The sequence below is a fragment of the Rhinolophus sinicus genome, chromosome 1 (genome assembly GCF_057876585.1).
Source record: "Rhinolophus sinicus isolate RSI-liver-muscle chromosome 1, RSI-T2T, whole genome shotgun sequence".
NCBI lineage: Eukaryota > Metazoa > Chordata > Mammalia > Chiroptera > Rhinolophidae > Rhinolophus > Rhinolophus sinicus.
The window spans coordinates 52,094,324-52,113,015 of NC_142501.1; the positions used below are offsets into that span (position 1 = coordinate 52,094,324).

An 18,692-nucleotide genomic window follows, 5' to 3' on the forward strand; every position below is an offset into this window, starting at 1 on the left:
AGCAGGAGAGGAAGAGAGTAGTGGTGGGAGATGGGAGGACGGAAGCTTTATGAAAATGGTCTTTTCCCCAAGATGTTTGTGGAATATCTGGATGAGGCTGGCATACTGACCACAGGGAACTGCGTGCTTAAAGCAGAGGGGACACAGGGCCATCAGTTGCAAGGAGGATCAAGATCATTACATTACCCAAACTTTGGCTTACTCACTGCCAAAGCGCAGAACCAAATGAGTGAGGGGACGCCAATCTGTGGATGAGGGGACCCTCTTCCCACTAGAAGCACCTATGCACAGGGCTGGGACGTCTGAGAATAAAGGCAGTATGGGGCACTCAGAGTTCAGGGTCCTCTAGACATTGAAGTCTCTCAAGTGGACAACAGGTGATAAATTAGCTAAGTTCAGGGTTAAACCCTTTAGAACTAGAGGAGCAAAGTCACAAGGCCCTCGCACTCTGGTGCCCACCACACTCAGGCCTCCGTCTGTGGTATAATGGGAGGGAGTAACAAGCAGTGTGCAGATGAGCCCCCGTTCCTCCATAACCTCCAAGTCAAGTGCCCTTTACCCCTCTGCTGACAGGAGCAGTCTGGAGAGAGGGACGAGAGGCAGAACTCCCCTCACCATTAAACAACTGTCCAATGGCTGCTGCACAGCAAGGATGAAGGTCTGCTCCAAAGCTGCATAAAACAAGTTTAATTTCCAACCAGGGTCACAGTCATCGCGTATCCCACATTTTGAGCAAGGAGAGAGAAGGTGAGTTATTAAACATACACAGTCTACATTCCAGAGGAGGAAAAAAGAAGAGAAAAATCAGTTCAGAACTGCAGTTACCACTATAACACCACAAACAAATTTTGGGGGAGAAGTGGGAGAATCCCCAAGGAGAAGAAAGGCTGGAATAAAGGAAAGCATAAAATTAAACCTACCAGAGCAGAGTGAGGGAGGGAGTGGGCAAAAATGGAATGAAACACCCAATCCCAAAAGAACTTGTAGGTGAATGGGAATGTAGAAAGGTCCACCCCTGCCAAGGGTCTAGCAGCCAGGGATACACTAGAAGATCACTTACTGCCCCCTGCTGGACAGATCTGGAGCAGCACCCAACAACCTCCAAGGCTGTTTCCTAACACCTTTAGCCCCTTGGTCCCGGGAGCCCCCCAAAACGAGTGGGGGTGGGCCTGAAATAAGGAAAACCTATTTGGGACTGGCATCTAACTAGGGAGGGTCAGAGAGGGAGTGAGACGGGAGAAGAGGCAAAGTTCTCACCGACCACAAAGATTAAATAGAGTGGGGGATCCTAAGTAGGAAAGAGACAAGGGATGACAAATAGGCAACAGCACTGAATGAGTTAGAAGGCAAAGGAAAGAGGTCAGGGAGAGAGGCAGCAGGAGCAAAGAAATCTCAGGAATAGAGACAGAGGCGGGAAAAAAAAAAAAGCGTGGAGGGAAGCATCTGTGGGGTCCGGGGAATGAATACATGTTAAAATGAAATAGAAGCTCCAGCACCCCGCCCTCCCTCCACCACCACACACACACACATACACACAAAGGCCTAGAGAGCAAGAGACCTGCACACACCCACTGCATCTTGGGTAAGTAAAACATCACTAAGGAACTGGCACTGAGGGAGACACCCCTGGAACCTCTCTTTCACAGTTCAGTCTGGGGTGGGGTAAAGGGTATTGATTTATGTGTTATAGACAAAGGTGGCAGGAAGCCTGGACCCAGGGACTGGGGTTTGGGACAGCCCTTCTGGGAAGGTGTCCCTCAGCCATGCTATGGGGGGCCCTGGGTCCTGACCTTAGCAGAAAGGTATGGGCAGCCGTCTTGGAGCTCAGGGCGCAGCCAGCACACACAGGAGCCCACAGAAAAGGCACGGCTTCACAGAAACCGCAGAAGTCAGGACCTCAGGGACAAGCGCCCCCTGTCGACAGAGAGACGCAGTAGCAGCAGCTTCTGAACAACTACATGGTAATAGGGGGAGGACCCTGAAGACCCCTGCATCCCACCAGCACCAACAACCACTTCAGAGTTCTATTTCCTTCACTCCAACACCCATATCCATTTATTCGAGTGGGTGAAGAGGGCAGGGGAGAGCTGTTGGGATGGAGGTGGGAGGCACAGTAGGACCATCTGAGGGTCTGGAAACAGAAGAGAAAATTTCCATCCTTCAGCACATCATGGACTTTCCAGAAAAACAGAACTGAAGAATAGGGGAATTGATATTGAGGTCTGCCATATCACCCCCACTCCCCCTCAGCCACCCAGCCACTCAGGCTGCAGGACTACTAGGGTGAGGAAACTTCTGAAAAAGGACAGGTAAGCCACTCAGCCCCCAAGATCAAAAGACTGGGAGGGGTGGGGGTGCAGGGGAGGGAAAGCAGAAATAGGACTGATCCATGCCTCACCTTCTCCTAAAAACAAAAGAGGATGAAGATGGAAAACCTAAGGCCCTCCCCCCAATACTCTGGGTCCCAAACACACCCCGTGATCTTGCTAACTCCACCTCCCCCTCAGGCTCCTGAGGAACAGACCTAGGATGAGGGGGAGAATCAGTTAACACTGGGCTGATACGAGCGAGTGGGTTCCTCTCTCCTGCCCACTAACGAGGCAGGGAAGAACGGCCTCTCCTTGGGAACAGTCATCTAGAGATAAATGCCACACCCCTGTCCTAAGCAGGGTGGAGAGAGGGGTACGAGGAAGATGGCGGTGGAAAATCCATCATCTAGCCTATCATCCAGGAAAACCTACCTGCACAGAGGAGAGGAACCAGTGCAAGACTGGGGCAGCCTTCCCTCCACCTACTTCCCTTTATCTCAGCAACATGAGAGGGACAAGTGACAGGCTAGAGTGGGCAGCGTCCTGGCTCCAAGCCCTGAGCTGCACTCCACCCCCTCCACCCTTCTCCCTGGCCCCCACATATATATCTCTCTATACATGTATATACATGCGCACACATGCAGGCACACAGAGAGGCCCGTGCAATTTCCATGTAGAACTGGGAGACGGTGGCGAAGGAAAGGAAGACGGTAGGAGAGGGGCCTGCCTGTAGGAAGAGGGACTCAGATGCCAAGAGCACAGCAACCAGAGCCAAACGAAGCAAACAGAAAGACTACCCCACCCCCTCCCGAACCTCAGAGGATTGGGGGGGCACCCCATGAAACCATTAACAACCTTGTTTTTGTTTTAAATCTGGTAAATTGGAATGATTCATCATTAGGACAGCAATTGGGTACTGGTCATGGACAGGGGAAAGGAGGGCATGAAGGAGAGGCAAGGCTCCTGTTGGGCATGCGGACATGATACCCAGGGCCCTGACCATACTGGCAACAGGAAGGAAGGGGTAGGGCTGGGGCAGGGAGACAGTAGGCATGTCACGGGTGGGTGGGGTGGGTGGACAGGGCTGCCTGGCTCTCACTTCTTGTTTTTGAGCTGATTGGCCAGCCAGTCCAGGCCTTCGTACAGCCCGTCCCCGCTGGTGGCACAGGTGGCCTGAATGTACCAGTTGCGATGACGCAGGGAATGCAGGCCCAACTTGTCTGTGATCTCAGCAGCATTCATAGCATTAGGCAAATCCTGGAGTGAGATGAAAACACACAAAAAGGAGCCTGAGGATCTTTCTAAGGCTTCTAGAGCACTCATCTACGTACTAACAGATGTATACCAGTACCCTTTCCTCCTCCACCATAGGGACTCAGAACAAGAGCCTAAAGAGCAGCTTTGGATTTAGTCATCCCAGAACGCCAGATCCAAGGCATTAGAAGTCATTCCACTTGGTTGGTGGAAACCAAATATGGGAGAAGTGATTCAGACTGGGCAAAGAATCGAGTCTATTTGACCGTAGGAGTGAGAGCAGTTCCACTGAAGTAGACAATAGGTAAGATGAAAGAGGGATTTGAGGTGATGTTTTCTATGACACCAATCCCTGAAGATGAAATGTTGTTAATTAAAGCCAGAGTAGGGGACAAGAGGAGCATAAAGAAGCCACAGAAGGGCAGTTGGTTGGCTCAGTGGTTAGAGCGCAGTGCTCATAACACTAAGGTCGCCGGTTCGAGTCCCACATGGGCCCGTGAGCCATGCCCTCCACAACTAGATTGAAAAACAACGACTCGACATCCTGGAAAAACACACTGCTCCCCAGTATTCCCCAATGAAAAAGAAAAAAGAAGCCAAAAAATCCCATTTCCCACATTACCAAAATTGAGAACATAGTCCCAGGGCTTTCCACACAATGAGCTCCAAGGCCCCTGATTTCTGCAGCCAGGTTGCCCTCTCTCTAATCCAGGGGCGGGGAGACATCTCACCTGTTTGTTTGCGAAGACGAGGAGCACTGCATCCCGGAGCTCGTCCTCTGCCAGCATCCTCATCAGCTCCTCCCGGGCCTCATTCACTCGCTCCCGATCATTGCTGTCCACCACAAATATCAGCCCTAGGGAGGCAGAGCACGGGCTGCACAGAATGACACGCGAACTTCCCTCCCTCACCACCGAAAGGTGCCCCCTTCCTTATACCCTCCAAATATCTGCTCCCTTTGCTCCTCTTCTCCCACCCCTAGGAGCTGCAGCAGGGCCAGTTGGCTGCCCATAACCAAGAGCAACAGCCACACTCTCAGCTCACACCCAATAACCCACGGCAGTCCCTGGGCGATTCACAGGCTGTACCTTGGGTGTTCTGGAAGTAGTGTCTCCAGAGAGGCCGAATCTTGTCCTGGCCACCAACATCCCAAACTGTGAAGCTGATGTTCTTGTACTCCACTGTCTCCACATTGAACCCTTTGGAAAAAAACAGGTAATTGGGCCACTTGGCCTCCAACAATGCCCCAGTGGGTGGGTCTCGGTTTCCCCAAGCCTCGGCCATGACCCCAGCAAAGGAAAGAAAACTAGGGCTTCCTCAGAACTGGCATGTCTTGCCCTCATTGCCCAAAGGCCAAAAAGAAAAACTAAGAGAAGTGGAAGAGGATGAGGAAGGCCAACCGGGAGGTTCACAACTGCCTGGGTAATGGGAGCCAACCTTCCCAACTCATTCTCCCAGCCTTTGGCGCTCCCTCCTACAAAGAAGTGACTCGGCCCCACTCCTGTACTGTGGTCACCAGAGTCTGTCTCAGCTAAGAACTGGGGCCTGCGAAGCAGAGTGAAGAAAAAAAAGTGAGCTATAGTCTGGAGCCCCAAATGCAGAACCAGCTACGAATGATAATCCGGAGTCCCATCCATCAGGCAAATGTTCTCCCTCCCACAAGCAGGTCTTAACCAGGATCAGGGCCACCAAGGATCTAAACTGAAGCAACTCCAGGCCTCTGGCAAGAACATCAAAGGCCGTCACCTGCTTTCCAAACAGCACAGAGAACAAACCAGCTCAGTACCTGAGGGCAACTGTTGAGTGCCAGGCTGCAGAAGTTCCCGCATCAGAGAAGGCCAGGGTAGGTGGGCAAACGGCAGCCCCAACACCTGCTAGTGAGCTAAATAACCATCCTTCCCTGAACCCCACAAATTGCATGGACTTGCCTGGTGGCCGGGTGGGGAATCTAGGAATAGGCCCCCTGCCTGGCTCAGCTGCTGGCATGAAAGCCTGCATGCGAGCTGTGCCCTTACCAATGGTGGGGATGGTGGTGACAATCTCCCCCAGTTTCAGCTTATACAGGATGGTGGTCTTCCCGGCAGCATCCAGGCCCACCATCAGGATACGCATCTCCTTCTTCCCAATCAGGCTCTTGAGAAGGTTCCCAAAGATGTTGCCCATGATCACAGCAGCTGCTTTCTGAGGACAGCAGGGCCCAAGTGGGGGCGGTGGCAGTCTGGTTTTCACCTGGTCCCTGGTACGGAGAACTTGATCCTAGGCAAAGAAATGTAAGCTCGTCACTGCCATCTGCTTGTCAGGATCTTGTGTAAATGGGATTTGTCAAAGTCATGGCTGGAGGACTATGCAGACTGAGACCCACTCAGACACATCTGAACCTTTGGGAGTGGAGACAAAGCAGTGAACACTCAGGACCCCTGCTCTGCCAGCAATCTACCTATATGACTGGGGAGTCCTTTCACCTGCCCATAGCTCCACTGTAAATGGAGGGGTGCTGAACTAGATTTCTAAAGTTCCTTCCATTCCGACAATCTACACTATACTTGAAGGTGTTGCGACATCATTAATGCCCCTCCCTCCCTCCCCCAACACTACCCTAAGACTTCTGGAAAGGGTGAGAGAGGAGGGAGTGGAATGAGGAGTGGCTCTCTGTGACTCCCAACAAGGCTTGCCAGGTTCCGCAGGTTCATGCTCTTTGCTTTACTCAAAAGACTGCTTCTTCCCTTCCTCTATTTCTGCAATACCTTCCTTCTACATACCAAAATTAATGGGGATAAAATAAGAAAGCAGCATGCCTAAGATGCTGATCCTTTCTGTTCTGTGAAAAGCTGGCTGCTAAACTGTGCCCTGTTCATACACCAGTATGCTGAGAGTTGGCAGGAGGTGTGGGAAGAGGCTACTCCTCATTCCTCAGCCAGGTAAATCCTAGACTTGCCACGGCCCATCCAAGGACAGCGGCTCCACACGGTCACCTGCAATGAGGCTTTCGTTCCCTGCTTCTTCTCTAACCCCCTTCAGTCTACTCTCCACAGCCAGACTGAGTTTAAAACCAAAATCAGGTCATGTCGCTCCTCTGTTCAAAACCCTCTCTTGGCTTCCTATCTCCCTTCAGTAAAACCCAAAGCCTGTAAGGTCTTACACAACTTGCATTCTCCCCGTTTCTCTCATCATATCTCCCCTTTGCTTCCTCCACTTCAATTCCCCAACACTTTCCTGCCTCAAACCTTTTGTACTTGCTATTTATTCTGCCTCAAATGCTTCCTCTGCCAGACAACCTTCATGAGTACTCCCTCACTTCCTGCAGGTGTCTGAGTGTCACGATATCAAAGAGGCTTTCCATAGCCACCTCCAAAACACACTCACACACCACCACCACCGCCACCACTCTCTACCCCATTTATCCCACTTTACTTTTCTTCATAGTACTTATCACCATCTGACACATCACATATTTGTTTCTTGCTGTATTGTTTTTCTCCTCCTACTATGTCTACCTACTATGTCCGTAGGCTCCGTGCCTATTTTGTTCACTGCTGTGTTCCTGGGCCCTTGAAGAATGCCTGGCCCATAGCAGTTGAATAACTGAACTAACTCTCAGGGTCTCTACTGCCCTCCCTAGCAGCTTACTCAGATCAGATGTGTATGCCTGATACATAATAGGCCCTTACCAAACACCTGCTGAAAAAAATGAAGGGAGCAGTAAGAACCACTATAAGGAGACAAAATGCCCACTCCAACCATTGCCCACCAACAGACAGGATCAGAGAGTCATCTATTCCCTCTCTTCTTCCTTCCCCTCCCTATGGCACAGGACAGCCACAGAAACGCATCTTTAAAACAACAATGAAATGGGGGTTCAGAATCGCCCGTGCCAGCCAGTTCTCTGTGCCTGCAGGAGACAGGCATCAGCGGGCAGCTTATTCAGTGATCACCATATGCCAGCTGCTGGCATTCTCTATGGAGTCTGGGAACCAGAGATACACACACACCCCAAACCCAGCAGGCGAAGGAACAGGTCAAGACAGAGTGCACTCAAACCCAAGAATGTGAAAAGTGGATGGGGAGGAATCCAATTTACAAGCTAAAGCTTGGGGGTTTGGTGGGAATTTAGCTGTTTTTGCAAAAACTATGTCAGGTTTGTTTGTTTGTTTTTTTCTTAGTCTCCTCAGTTTGCAGCAAATTCCATACTAGTACAAAGGGGCCAGATCAACAGCCCCTGGAGACCAAAGTACTAGTTTGTCCAAAAAACAGAAACAATGAGTGCTTATGGAATGTTTCATCTTCAAAGGCTTCCCCAGACATCCACTAATGAACCAGGCGTGGTGCTCCCTGTAGGTTCCCCAGATGCGCCCTGCCCCTGACCCAGAGGGCTCACACCCCAGGGAGAGGAGCTGGCTCAACCTTAGGGCTCAACTTCAGCCAAGTCGCCCACTGGCCATCCTCCCTGCCCATCCTGCCTCAACCCACCCAGGTACACAGATTCTCGAGGATCCCTGGAGCAGGTAGGGATACTGGCCCAGCTAGTAAGATCAGATCCCACCAACCTTGGCAATCTGTGGTAGTCAGACTGCTGGTTCTGCTACCATCACCTTCAGAAATTTAAACCTTTCAGTAAAGTCTTCCTAGCTTTCATCTTTTCTCCTGCTCAGGTAGCCCTTCCTTCAGCTCCAAATGATACTTTGCTTTAAAGGTTAGGTAATAGGCTTTGGCTGAGATTCTGAGCTGAATTTATACTACACATTTATCTTGCTGTCCTTTATGATGGGAACTATTGCTGATTAAATGATTATCAACCGTGAGTACAGCAGTGGCTGAAAAATACCTCTTGGCCCCGAACATGCATACGCTGTCCTTTGGTTTGCTTCTTTGCTAAGCTATCATGTTAAAGTCTTGGTTCAAAAGCTGATCCCAGCGTTACACTTATTTTATTTCCTGGCATGCCACATCAAGGTCCCTGAATTATCTGAGCCACTCATGTGGCACTTATCACCTTCTGGAGCTATTTCCTGCTTTGCTAAGTCTGTACATTGACTATCTCTTGAATTTAACTGTATTCTCCAGGGGGAAGGACTATGCCTACTTTATTTTGTACCTATCCTCACTCCCAGCGCCAAACCCACCATAGGAGTTCTATCAAGCACGGATTTAAGCCTCATCTGAGTATGTCCTTGTATCATTTCTTCTGTCCTAGCAGTACTTGCTATCACTATGTAATGCACAGATGGTTGCTTAGATATCCTGTCGATTCTTGGCCATTTTCCACACATATCTAACCCTGGGACTGGATTGGGAACAACATGAAAGGACTGGAAGACTAAAACTGGTGGAATTCTCTCCTGCCATTTAATAAGCAATGGGGCTGATGGAACTGATGAAATATCCAAGTAGTTACTCTGTGTTCCCTGGGGCAGCCCAGGGCCTTGAAATTAATGGACACTATGACTCTAATATAATCAGGAGCTTGATTCAGATGAGCGTTCTAAAGGGGATGTTGGCTTTCTCGTCTTGGCTTTCTCTGTCCCTGTCTATTACCAGGGAGCATGCTACCCTACCACCAGGATGGCAGTAACTTTCAGCTTCGTGCCATGAACATGAATCTTTGGCTATATAGCCAATTCTCACTTTCACCATAAAGCATTCCTATAAAAAGCTCTGGGAAGCAGAATGGCAAAAAATAAATAAATAAATAAAATACAAAAAACGCTGGATTGTTTCCCTACATACTGTAGAGCCTATTATTTACTCTCTTTAACACAGATGGCACTCCTGTGTGGATAGGGCAAAATGCCAGGGCTCCATGGGCTGGTGGAAACCAAGAATCAGCAGTTAAAACTGAAGGTGAGTGGCTCAAGATGAAAAATGGAATACAGTAGTACTTCTATTAACAAAGCGGGTATCTCAACATTCTGTTTTATAGTCACTTTGTTATCACTGGTAAAAATAACAATAGGAGTTCTAAAAATGTGTTCCAGTAAAATCTGTGTGGGACATTGCAGGAGTTCAATCAAGTGCATTGGCTGATTTAAGCCCCATCTCAGGATGTCCTCACTGAGGACCATTCCGTCCCCAATCCCATCCTTCCCTCTCCCAGGAGAGGCAGGCTGTTGCCGTCACTCAGCCATCTTGACTTATGTGTGTTGCAGGAATACGCCTGCCTCACTCTCCAGGTTGATGCTGAGATCACAGCTCAACCTGCCATGTACACTCCCCCGACCTGACTCAAGCGACTGGCTCCAGTGCAGGTCTTGAGACACCTCTGAGGAGACTCCTGATCTGGCAGGGCCTCTGCCTCTTCAGGTGGCATAGGTCCAGAGAAGACAAGAGTCTCCCAAACCCTCTGCTGCCAAGAAGGGTGCACTAAAAAGCAGCTTTGTTTCCAGATAATTTTCAAGCTGAGATATCACTAACAGAGATGCTATTTTTAGCACAGTCAATGGAGCAGACCAATAAAATTTAAGTAAACAAAAGCAGGGTATGCCTGTATTTAGTTTGCTTAGTGCAGCTGGCTTATGACCTCTGTAAACTTTCTAAGTTTTTGTCTCAAGAGCACTGTAATCGTCAGCACATAAGAACTATTAGGTTAGTACCTCAACAACTTCTACTGGACTCAAAGATTTCCCACAGCCAAGAATCAGCTTCTGATGTCAGCTTCCATCCATTCATTAAACATTTATTGAGTATACTGAACTAGGGATACAGAAAGGAAGACAGTTTCTGCCTTCATGAAACTCAAGTCAATGGGAGACAAAGACTCATAAACAGAGGATTACAAAACTGTGAGGATAAGAGTGGGGTAAGCACATAGCATTATGGGGAAAGGATGCCAGGCAGTTCATCAAGACTAAACGGTACAGGACGATTCCCAGACAGGATTCTCACGTCACACCTGAGCTGACTCCTGAAGGAAAAGTGGGAAGTAACCAGCAAATAAAGGAAAGGGAATGGGGCAGAAGGAACAGTGTCTGCAAAGGCATTAAAACTTGCGTCAGAGAGAGCAATTTCCATTAGCCAAAGCCATGTGCAACTGGGAAGTAGTTTATTGAGACGCAGCACGGTGAATACAAAGAAGTGACGAGGCTGGAGAGAGAAGCAAGGATTAGATCACGAAGGGCCTCAAAGACATGTGATCAGATATGTGCTTTAGAAACACCATTCTGGCAGCAGTTTAGGGAATAAATTAAAAGGGGAGAGACTGGAAGCAGAGAGAAAACTGGGGAGGTACAGTCATGCAGATAAGAAATCAGAAGCTCTCGACTAGAGGTGGCAATAGAGAGGATAGGGCAGATTGGAAACATCAAATTGGAGAATCTGCAGGATTTAATGACGGATTAAACGTAGCGAGGAGAACAGAAGGCTCAAAGATGAGTCTTGGTTTCTGGCCTGGGTGATTCAATGGCAGTTCTTTAGATGGAAAATAACAAGAAAAACAGATCTGAGAGTAAAGATGTTTGATTTTAGATTAAATGTTGATTTTGAGGTGCTAAGGTCTGAAGTGCAGCAGAGGAGTCTGGACTGGATACTTGGTAATCACCCGCGCAGATGGGAAACGAAGCCATGGAGGAACCAAGACGATCCAGGATGGCAGCAGTTCCTGGCTGCCTACCCAACAGTCATTCTTTCCCTTCTTTCTTCTAACAAACTCTAATCTGTTCAGATGTTGGGGCAGCAAGGTATAAGATACCCTTCCCTAGCCCTCGGGTATAAAAACTTATCAGCCTGAAGGGTGTGGGCATTTCATTTTCCTTGCCAGTGAATGAGTTACGAATGACCGTATCCTAATTCGAGCCAAAAAAAATGTGAGGGAAGTCCTCTGGGAGCATCTGGGAAAGTTTTCCTCAACCGTAAAAAAGGACATGTGGCAATGTTCTCTTGTTCAGTCTTTGGATGTTGACGTAGAAACATGAGATGCTGGAGTAATCTTGAGACCATGAAGGGACAGACCTAAGAACTCTACAATATCAGAGCAGAAAAACTGAGAAAATGTGGGTCCTTATTACCACTGGCAAGCTGGTGGATTAAAAACAAACAAACAAGAAAGTCCTCTATATCTAAACAACTTTGTATGAGTGTGGGGTAAAAAAAATACATAACATAAAATTTACCATTTCAACCATTTTTAAATGTACAATTCAGCAGCATAAATATTCACTTGTTGTGCAACTATCACCATCATCCATCTCCAGAACTTTTTCATCTTTTCAAACTGACTTTTTACCTATTAAACAGTAACTCTTATTCCCCCCTCCTCCCAGCCCCTGGCAACCACCATTCTACTTTCTGTCTCTATAATTTAACTATTCTAGGTACCTCATGTAAGTGGAACCACATAATATGTGTCCTTTTATGTCTGGCTTATTTCACCTAGACTTCTTGCTATATGCTGTAATAAATCCTCTTATTGTTTGAGTCACAGGTATGTTTTCTGTCTGTTGCCAACTGATACATCCTAACTGATATACCTAGGGAGAGTACGTACGGTGGGACAGGAGAAAAGCCCAAAGGCAGAAACCTGGGGCACATCAATATTTAAAGCAGTGGGCAGAAAAGGAGGCCAGGAAAGAGAGTAAGAAGCAACTTGAGGGGTAGAGAGGAAATCTAGAAAGTAAGACATCATAGACACCAATGAGAGGGGAAAAAACCAAACATTTAAAAAAGGAAGGTCAAAGGCTGTAGAGAGATCAATTTAAGATAAGGCCTGCTGGGCGAGGCGGCGCATACCTGTAGCCCTAGCTACTCAGGAGGCTGAGGCAGGCGGATTGCTTAAGCCCAGGAGTTCTGGTCTGTAATGCCCTATGCTGATTGGGTGTCCACACTAAGTTAGGCATAAAGAAATAAATAAGGCCTGAAAGATACCTGTTGACTTTAGCTACTAGGCAATCAAGGATGACCTTGTTATAAATGAAAACATATCGAGTTAAAATTAGGCTCCACTTAACTCAACTAGCAGTGTTTAGGCTCAGGTCAGAAACATGATGCCCGCTTTCCTTCTAGTCCAAGATGACTCCAGCACAAGACAACCTGAAGAAGGCCCCACTACAAGCAGAGAAGGATCCTAAATCACCACGTCCAATAGAGACCCAAACACCAGGGAAGGGTCTGGCTTTTTCCATGGACAGCCCTCAGCAAGGGAGTCAGAACACAGCAACAGGTCTGTTTCAGAACACATGGCTTAGCCATATGAGACAGTGACCAGATAAAAACTAGATTCATTTGTTTCTGTGGCACTGCTCTCTAACCGAAGCTTTCCGTTTGCCCTCTTCTTAGAATCTGACCAGTTTAAACTGCTCCATCTCCTGATATTCTACGGCTGCTCCATTGCTCCCACCTGTAGCCTTGAATACTGAGAACACTATACTCTCCTAATTACAAAATCACTGAAATTCCATTAGTCAGCCTAAAGCCCTAATAAACCTTTGCCCCCCAATCTGGTCCCACTGTGCAGGTCAAGATGGAGCTGCCAGCAAACAGATGAAGAAAGAAGCCAGGATTTGGACAGAGCACCCTAAGGATACGGAAGACAGGGAACTGCCTACCTTCGGGAATAAGCTGTTTGTGATCCCTTATCACCTCAAACACACTTCTACTCTAGGAATTACCACAGTATGTTTTATTCACGTTTGTCTGTTTCAGTTTCTAGAGCTGGAACTTCCCAAATAATATGCCTTTAACGCATTACAGGGCAGCTGGAGATACGGATCCCATCAGTACTTAAAGTGGCTAGAGCCCTTGGGTTTGACATCTTGGGTTGCAAGCAGCTATGTCTCACTATCACCATTTTCTGTGTATGCCCTGATGGGGAAAAGTTGGGGAAGTACTTCCCCAGACTATGAGCCCCTTGCCAGCAGGGACCATGCCTTATTCATGTTTCATGTCCCCCGCTTCCAGCAGTACAATCTGTAGCTAGATTACACATACTTGCTGTTGAGAAGCACAGTACTACTGATAGTAGCAAAACATTTGTGAGGTTAAGACATTATTCTTTGGGTAATCCCCAATCCTTTTCCTGCATCTGACAAACTGGAGAAGTGGTTTCTATGTTCTCAGAGCTCAAGGGTTCCTTGGATGGGATTCAGAGGCTTCCTGGGGGAAAGGAGAAACCATGAGAGGCTCCAGTTATGCTCACCAACTCTCCCCCACCACCCTTTACAGAGCAGCTCCACTTTCATCCGTTTTATGTATTAAACTTCAAATAAGATTTTAATAAGGTAAGGTTCGATTGCTTTAAAAGGGGGAGAGGGCAAAAACCACTGCAACAAAGGACAAATGTTCTACCGCATGCTAAATCATGCTGAAGTTTAAACATTCATGCTGGACATTCTTATGTATAACCACATAAAGGAAGGATTATGCCGGGCTCTCACCAGTAACGGCAGAGCTAAAAGGTACCATGAAACCTGCCACACCTAGTCATCTCACCTTTCTTCAGGAATACAGTGATAATGGTGGCTACCTGAAATCTCAGCCATTTCCTTATTTCTGGTCCATACGCTACACAGCAGATCCTTTGCAGAAGTCCACGACAAAGCTCTAACACATTCATGGAATCCCTACCCCAGCTCTTTCCCACACTACAATACAAAACGTTCAAACATTTGTGGAACGCTTTCCAAATGCTTCCCAGGCCTTTTCATTATCAAAAAGCTATCTATATTTGTGACAGATGTTAGAAAAGGTAGACAGAATTACTCTGGACCTTAATATAGTACATTTTGAAACATACTCAGAGGCAGACATTTAAAGGAGATGTGACTAAACGAAAAGAGTCGCCCAGGAAATGGAAGATGTTGAAATGCTCATTGAGACGTAAAATAATGGGGCCCAGGAATCTAAATCCTGACCTAGGTCAATCAGGGTGCACCTTCATGGAAGAGTCATCCGAGTCATGCTGACTGTTTTAAACATGAACACTATTGTTGAGCCCCCACATTCTCACCCTACATCCAAGCTGATGGTTCAGGGCCCCTGCCTTGCTCCAGCTTCACCTCCCACTCAGGCAGCAGGAGCTGCCTCTGTGAGGCAGAGGCTGAAAAAAGATTTCACTGCTCATAAGCCTACAACCAGCACAGAAAGTCATGGTAACAAGCATCCCTTCACACAGGCGCCTCAGGCTGCAAGTTCTTCTTTTGTGAGCCTTTAAGGTAGGCCTGAGTGCTCATATTATTATGACTATTGCAATGATGATGATCAATAGCAGCTAATATTTACTTGGGGCTCACTACCGTGCTTCCCCGAAAATAAGACCTAGCCAGACAATCAGCTCTAATGCGTCTTTTGGAGCAACAATTAACACAAGACCCGGTCTTATATAAGACCAAGTCTTACATGATAGTAAAATGAGACCGGGTCTTATATTAATTGTTGCTCCAAAAGACGTATTAGAACTGACTGTCCAGCTAGGTCATATTTTTGGGGAAACACGGTATGTGCTTTGTACAATAGTAGTGCTTTATGTGTATTATCTCATTTGATTCTCACGCCAGTACTATGAAATAGGTACTATCGTTATCATACTCTTTACAGATGAGGAAAATGAGGTTAAAAGAGAGCAAGTAATCTCACCAAAATCACACAACTAGTAATAGCAGAGACAGGATTTGAACCCAATTTTATCTGATTCCAAGGTCCACACTCTTAATTACTATACCACTTTGCCTCTAAATGCACCTGCAACAAAAATGAGGAGGAGAGCCAAACACAGTAATGTGCTTTGAGTCTCAGGCCTCTTGGCATCCATGTCTAAAAGTATATAGGGAAGCAGATTCCACAATTTCCCTCAGTTATTTACTCGGCTTTAACAAAGCTGATTTTAAAGAAGTTCCTTCTTCTAACCAACAAATCCCACCCACTGTCCTCTGAATCCATTTCCCCTTATTATGACTCCAGTCGAAGAGAGCAGCAGAGATGAACACACACACAGTATGATTCTTTGTGCACTTAAGACTTCACTTACATTCTTCCCAGCCTGCTGTCTGCCTTCCTTTATACTTCCATTCAATTTAATAATAGCAGCTACCATTCACTGGCACCAATTCTGTACCAGGCACCGCATATATATATCGGCTCTCTCCTCCATAATCTCCAGGATCCCCATTTGCAGACAACACTCTGAAGGACTTAGAGCTAATGGACGGACTCCTTTGCCCACAAAGAGGAAGCAGAAAAACTAGGATTTCAGATAAATAATGACTGTGTTCTAGTAACAGTTTTATTTTTGGATCTTAGTTTCCATTATCCATGTGTGTTTTGTGCCTTTTAGGATGGAGGAGAGACCAAGACTTCTTAATTATTAGGTTGGTGCAAAAGTAATTGCAGTTTAAAAGGTTAAAAATAAAGGCAAAAACCACAATTACTTTTGCACCAACCTAATACAAAGGCTAAGGGCCTTTGTACTCCCGCTCAGCTATCTCCAGTCACTCTCCCTGACAGCCAAGCCATCTCTTTCTCCCTCCTTAAACCATAGTCAAAAAACTTGAGTTCTATCCAGTCACATCCTGTATTCATCATGAGCGCCTACTGTGTGCACAGGCATTGTGGGAGACAGGCAATGAGTTCCAATTCCTGCATTCAAAAAGCTTAGTCTCTTTAGAAAAGCAAGACATACGCATAAAAATTTTGACTATGCAAAGTAATCATTCTAAGCTAGGAGGCAAGAGGCACTGAACCTGTAACACATGGGGCCCCTTCCCGGCTGAATCCAAGGTCAATGATTCATTCTGTGAAAAGGTGAGCTCAATGGATCAGTTTCTTTCTTAGAATGAGCTTTTACAGACTTGTTATTCAAACTCAGGTCTAATGTGCAATGACCAATTCACTACCCCACTCCAGTCATAGCAAGTGGAGACACCCCAACAACAAGCTCAAGACAAAATGGCAGCAAATTAGAAACAGGTAAGGAAGTATGCAGAGACTAGATTCTGTCCTGTTGCACTGACCCAAGTATTCAGACTCCTGCAGCAGATCTCCTACCAATAAAACTTTCATGCCATATACCAGCGGTGACCCAATCCAACAGCAGCAGAGACAGGTTTTAAGTTACACTTCTCCCTCACCCAGATGACCTCACTATTTCTTCTCACTCCTGACCACATACCACACTCCTCCTGGCCAGGCCAGAGGGAGACTGGCAGTAATACAACCCAGAAAGAAGGGAACTCCCCCAAAAGAGGAGCTACCACTTTGTTAATCAAGCGGCCCGTTTGATCAGGGAACTCCACCTCCCCCTCCTTTCCGCAAACACTGGTGTAAGAAATGGTTCCATTTTCTGTTCCGGGAATCCTGGTACTTCCTAAAGAAAGAAAGCGGATTGGAAGACAAAACTCAGAGCCAGCGACACGATGCTCCCTCCTCCTGTGAGACCGCCCCCGCTTCGCCTGGGGGAGAATGGCACCACCTCTTCTCCAGGCAAAATCAAATCCCCCTCCCCTTTCTGTCTCCTCTCCCCCTGCTCCCCACCTGCTGCCCTCTTCCTAACGTGCGGTTCCCAAGACCCGAACGCGCAACCTCCACCAGAATAGTGCCCCTGGGGTGCCCCACTAGCCTGCCCTGCCGGTTACTCCCTAAACCCCCTACACACCCCTGCCCCATGATAGGGGGAGGAGGTGTCACAACAGCAAGGCTTCTCTCTGGTCTCCTATTACTAAGGTGGAGAGGAAGATGGGGTAAGGAAAAAGCAGCATTCTAGCCCTTTAACAGGAAAAGGATACAAACAGCCATCACCGCCCCCGCATCACCTCTGCCTGGACTGCTTTCCTCCCCCTTAACCCTGACCCCTCGAAAGCCCACCTTCTGCAGGCGAAGGGAACCTAACTGAAGCCCAGGTCGCCCCCTTGTGCGAGGCGGAGGACAAATCTGTGTGCGCCCCCCACCCCCACCCCAGCTTCGCGTCCTTCAAATGCGGGGGCAGGAGTGAGGCTGGCCCGGCTCCCCTTTCCAAGCTCCCGGGTGGGAAGGACCACACCACCCCAGGCCTGGCACTGCCGGACAGGGGGGCTCTATCTCCTCAGCCCCCACCCCGAGCCTCTCCTCTACCGGGATCCGCCTTCCCTCCCCAACCCCTCACCTGTTCCTGTTCTCAAGCTTCGCCGCTGCGGCCGCCGCCTCCGCCCCCGCAGGTTCCGCTTGGCTCTTGCTCTGTTCCCTCCGGCTCCCCCAGCCGATTTCAGCGCGGCTGCTCCCCTGGCCCCGCTCCCTGACTCCCTCCTTCCTTCCCTCTACCTAGCACCGGAAGCCGCGACGGCGACAGGAGCTGTGCGGCGCACCCCCACCCCCAGACTGAGATACTTCCCACCTCCCCAGTCACGCGAGAGCTGCGCAGCAGCGAGCGGCAGTTCTCGCGAGATCTATCACCATGGCAGCGGCTGCAGCAGAGGCAGCCGGGTGCTAGAGCTGAACCCCGGGCGGGGTCCGATGTGGGGGTTGGAGTCTGCGGGCGGCGGAGGCGAGAGCCAGGGAATAGGGGTGAATCAGTGAGGACTGAAGTGACAATACCAAGCTCCAGGGTCATACCTAGAATTTAAGGACTGGGGCCACGTGCTGGCCACACTGGAGACTGGGGTTGGGCTGAGAGGCCTGGGGGCTCCTTGGGCAAATCTAGGTCTTCCAGACCTCATCTTTATTTCTTAACCAAAGCTCGCAGCATCCCGGAGAGCCCTCCTACACCAGTGTCGCTGCTTACCACGCCTAATCTAAGACTAGGTTACTCAAGGGTCTGAATCAAGAGATCCTTTTCTGTAGGGAAGAGAAGGGAGAGTGCTGAATTTAAGAGACTGAAGGAGACTGAACTCTGGGCCGATTAAGAGGTTGGAATGTGAAAGACAAATGGTTGAAGCCTCATATTCAGAGGTGTGGTTTGAGGAAGTGTACTTAGTTATGAATTTTAGTATCCCAAGGAAAATGAAAGACTTTGCCCCCATGTTTCTCTATTCCTGCCCACCCCCACTTCCCTCACACTCATTTCTGTACCTGGTCTAGACATGCAAAGCCGCTTTAGAATAGTATGGCTGTGGTAGAAGAAGGCACCTGTAATGCTGAGAACAGAAGAAGATTCTTTAAGTGCCCTCTTTCTACATTTACAGCAGTATAAGGGAACACATGATTCCCTAAGGCCTCAACCAAAATTGTTGCTTTTCT

At 48.1% G+C, this 18,692-nt stretch overlaps 1 protein-coding gene across 3 annotated transcripts; it reads right to left on the reverse strand.

Annotated features, from left to right (window-relative positions):
* Positions 1-672: 672 nt before the first annotated feature.
* ARF3 (ARF GTPase 3) lies at positions 673-17,854 on the reverse strand. Of its 3 annotated transcripts, XM_074325756.2 has the most exons (6): positions 17,623-17,769; positions 16,778-16,848; positions 5,579-5,819; positions 4,652-4,762; positions 4,295-4,419; positions 673-3,566 (listed from the first exon to the last, which is right to left on the reverse strand). In XM_074325756.2, the coding sequence occupies exons 3-6, from the start codon at positions 5,724-5,726 to the stop codon at positions 3,405-3,407; spliced, it is 546 nt and encodes a 181-aa protein (XP_074181857.1). In that variant the 5' UTR covers positions 5,727-5,819; positions 16,778-16,848; positions 17,623-17,769; the 3' UTR covers positions 673-3,404. The 3 variants fall into 3 exon arrangements, with proteins under 3 accessions (XP_074181857.1, XP_019580239.1, XP_074181858.1); XM_019724680.3 differs by lacking the exon at positions 16,778-16,848 and having other exon boundaries at positions 17,623-17,854; XM_074325757.2 differs by lacking the exons at positions 16,778-16,848; positions 17,623-17,769 and adding an exon at positions 17,346-17,609.
* Between the last annotated feature and the right edge of the window lie 838 nt (positions 17,855-18,692).

Excerpts from the sequence above, each read along its gene's own strand:
- ARF3 (XM_019724680.3), bottom strand. The coding sequence starts at position 5,726 with ATGGGCAACATCTTTGGGAACCTTCTCAAGAGCCTGATTGGGAAGAAG. Across the intron at positions 4,763-5,578 it reads CACCACCATCCCCACCATTG|GGTTCAATGTGGAGACAGTG; the intron begins GTAAGGGCACAG and ends TTTTTTCCAAAG. Across the intron at positions 3,567-4,294 it reads TCGTCTTCGCAAACAAACAG|GATTTGCCTAATGCTATGAA; the intron begins GTGAGATGTCTC and ends ATCTCACTCCAG.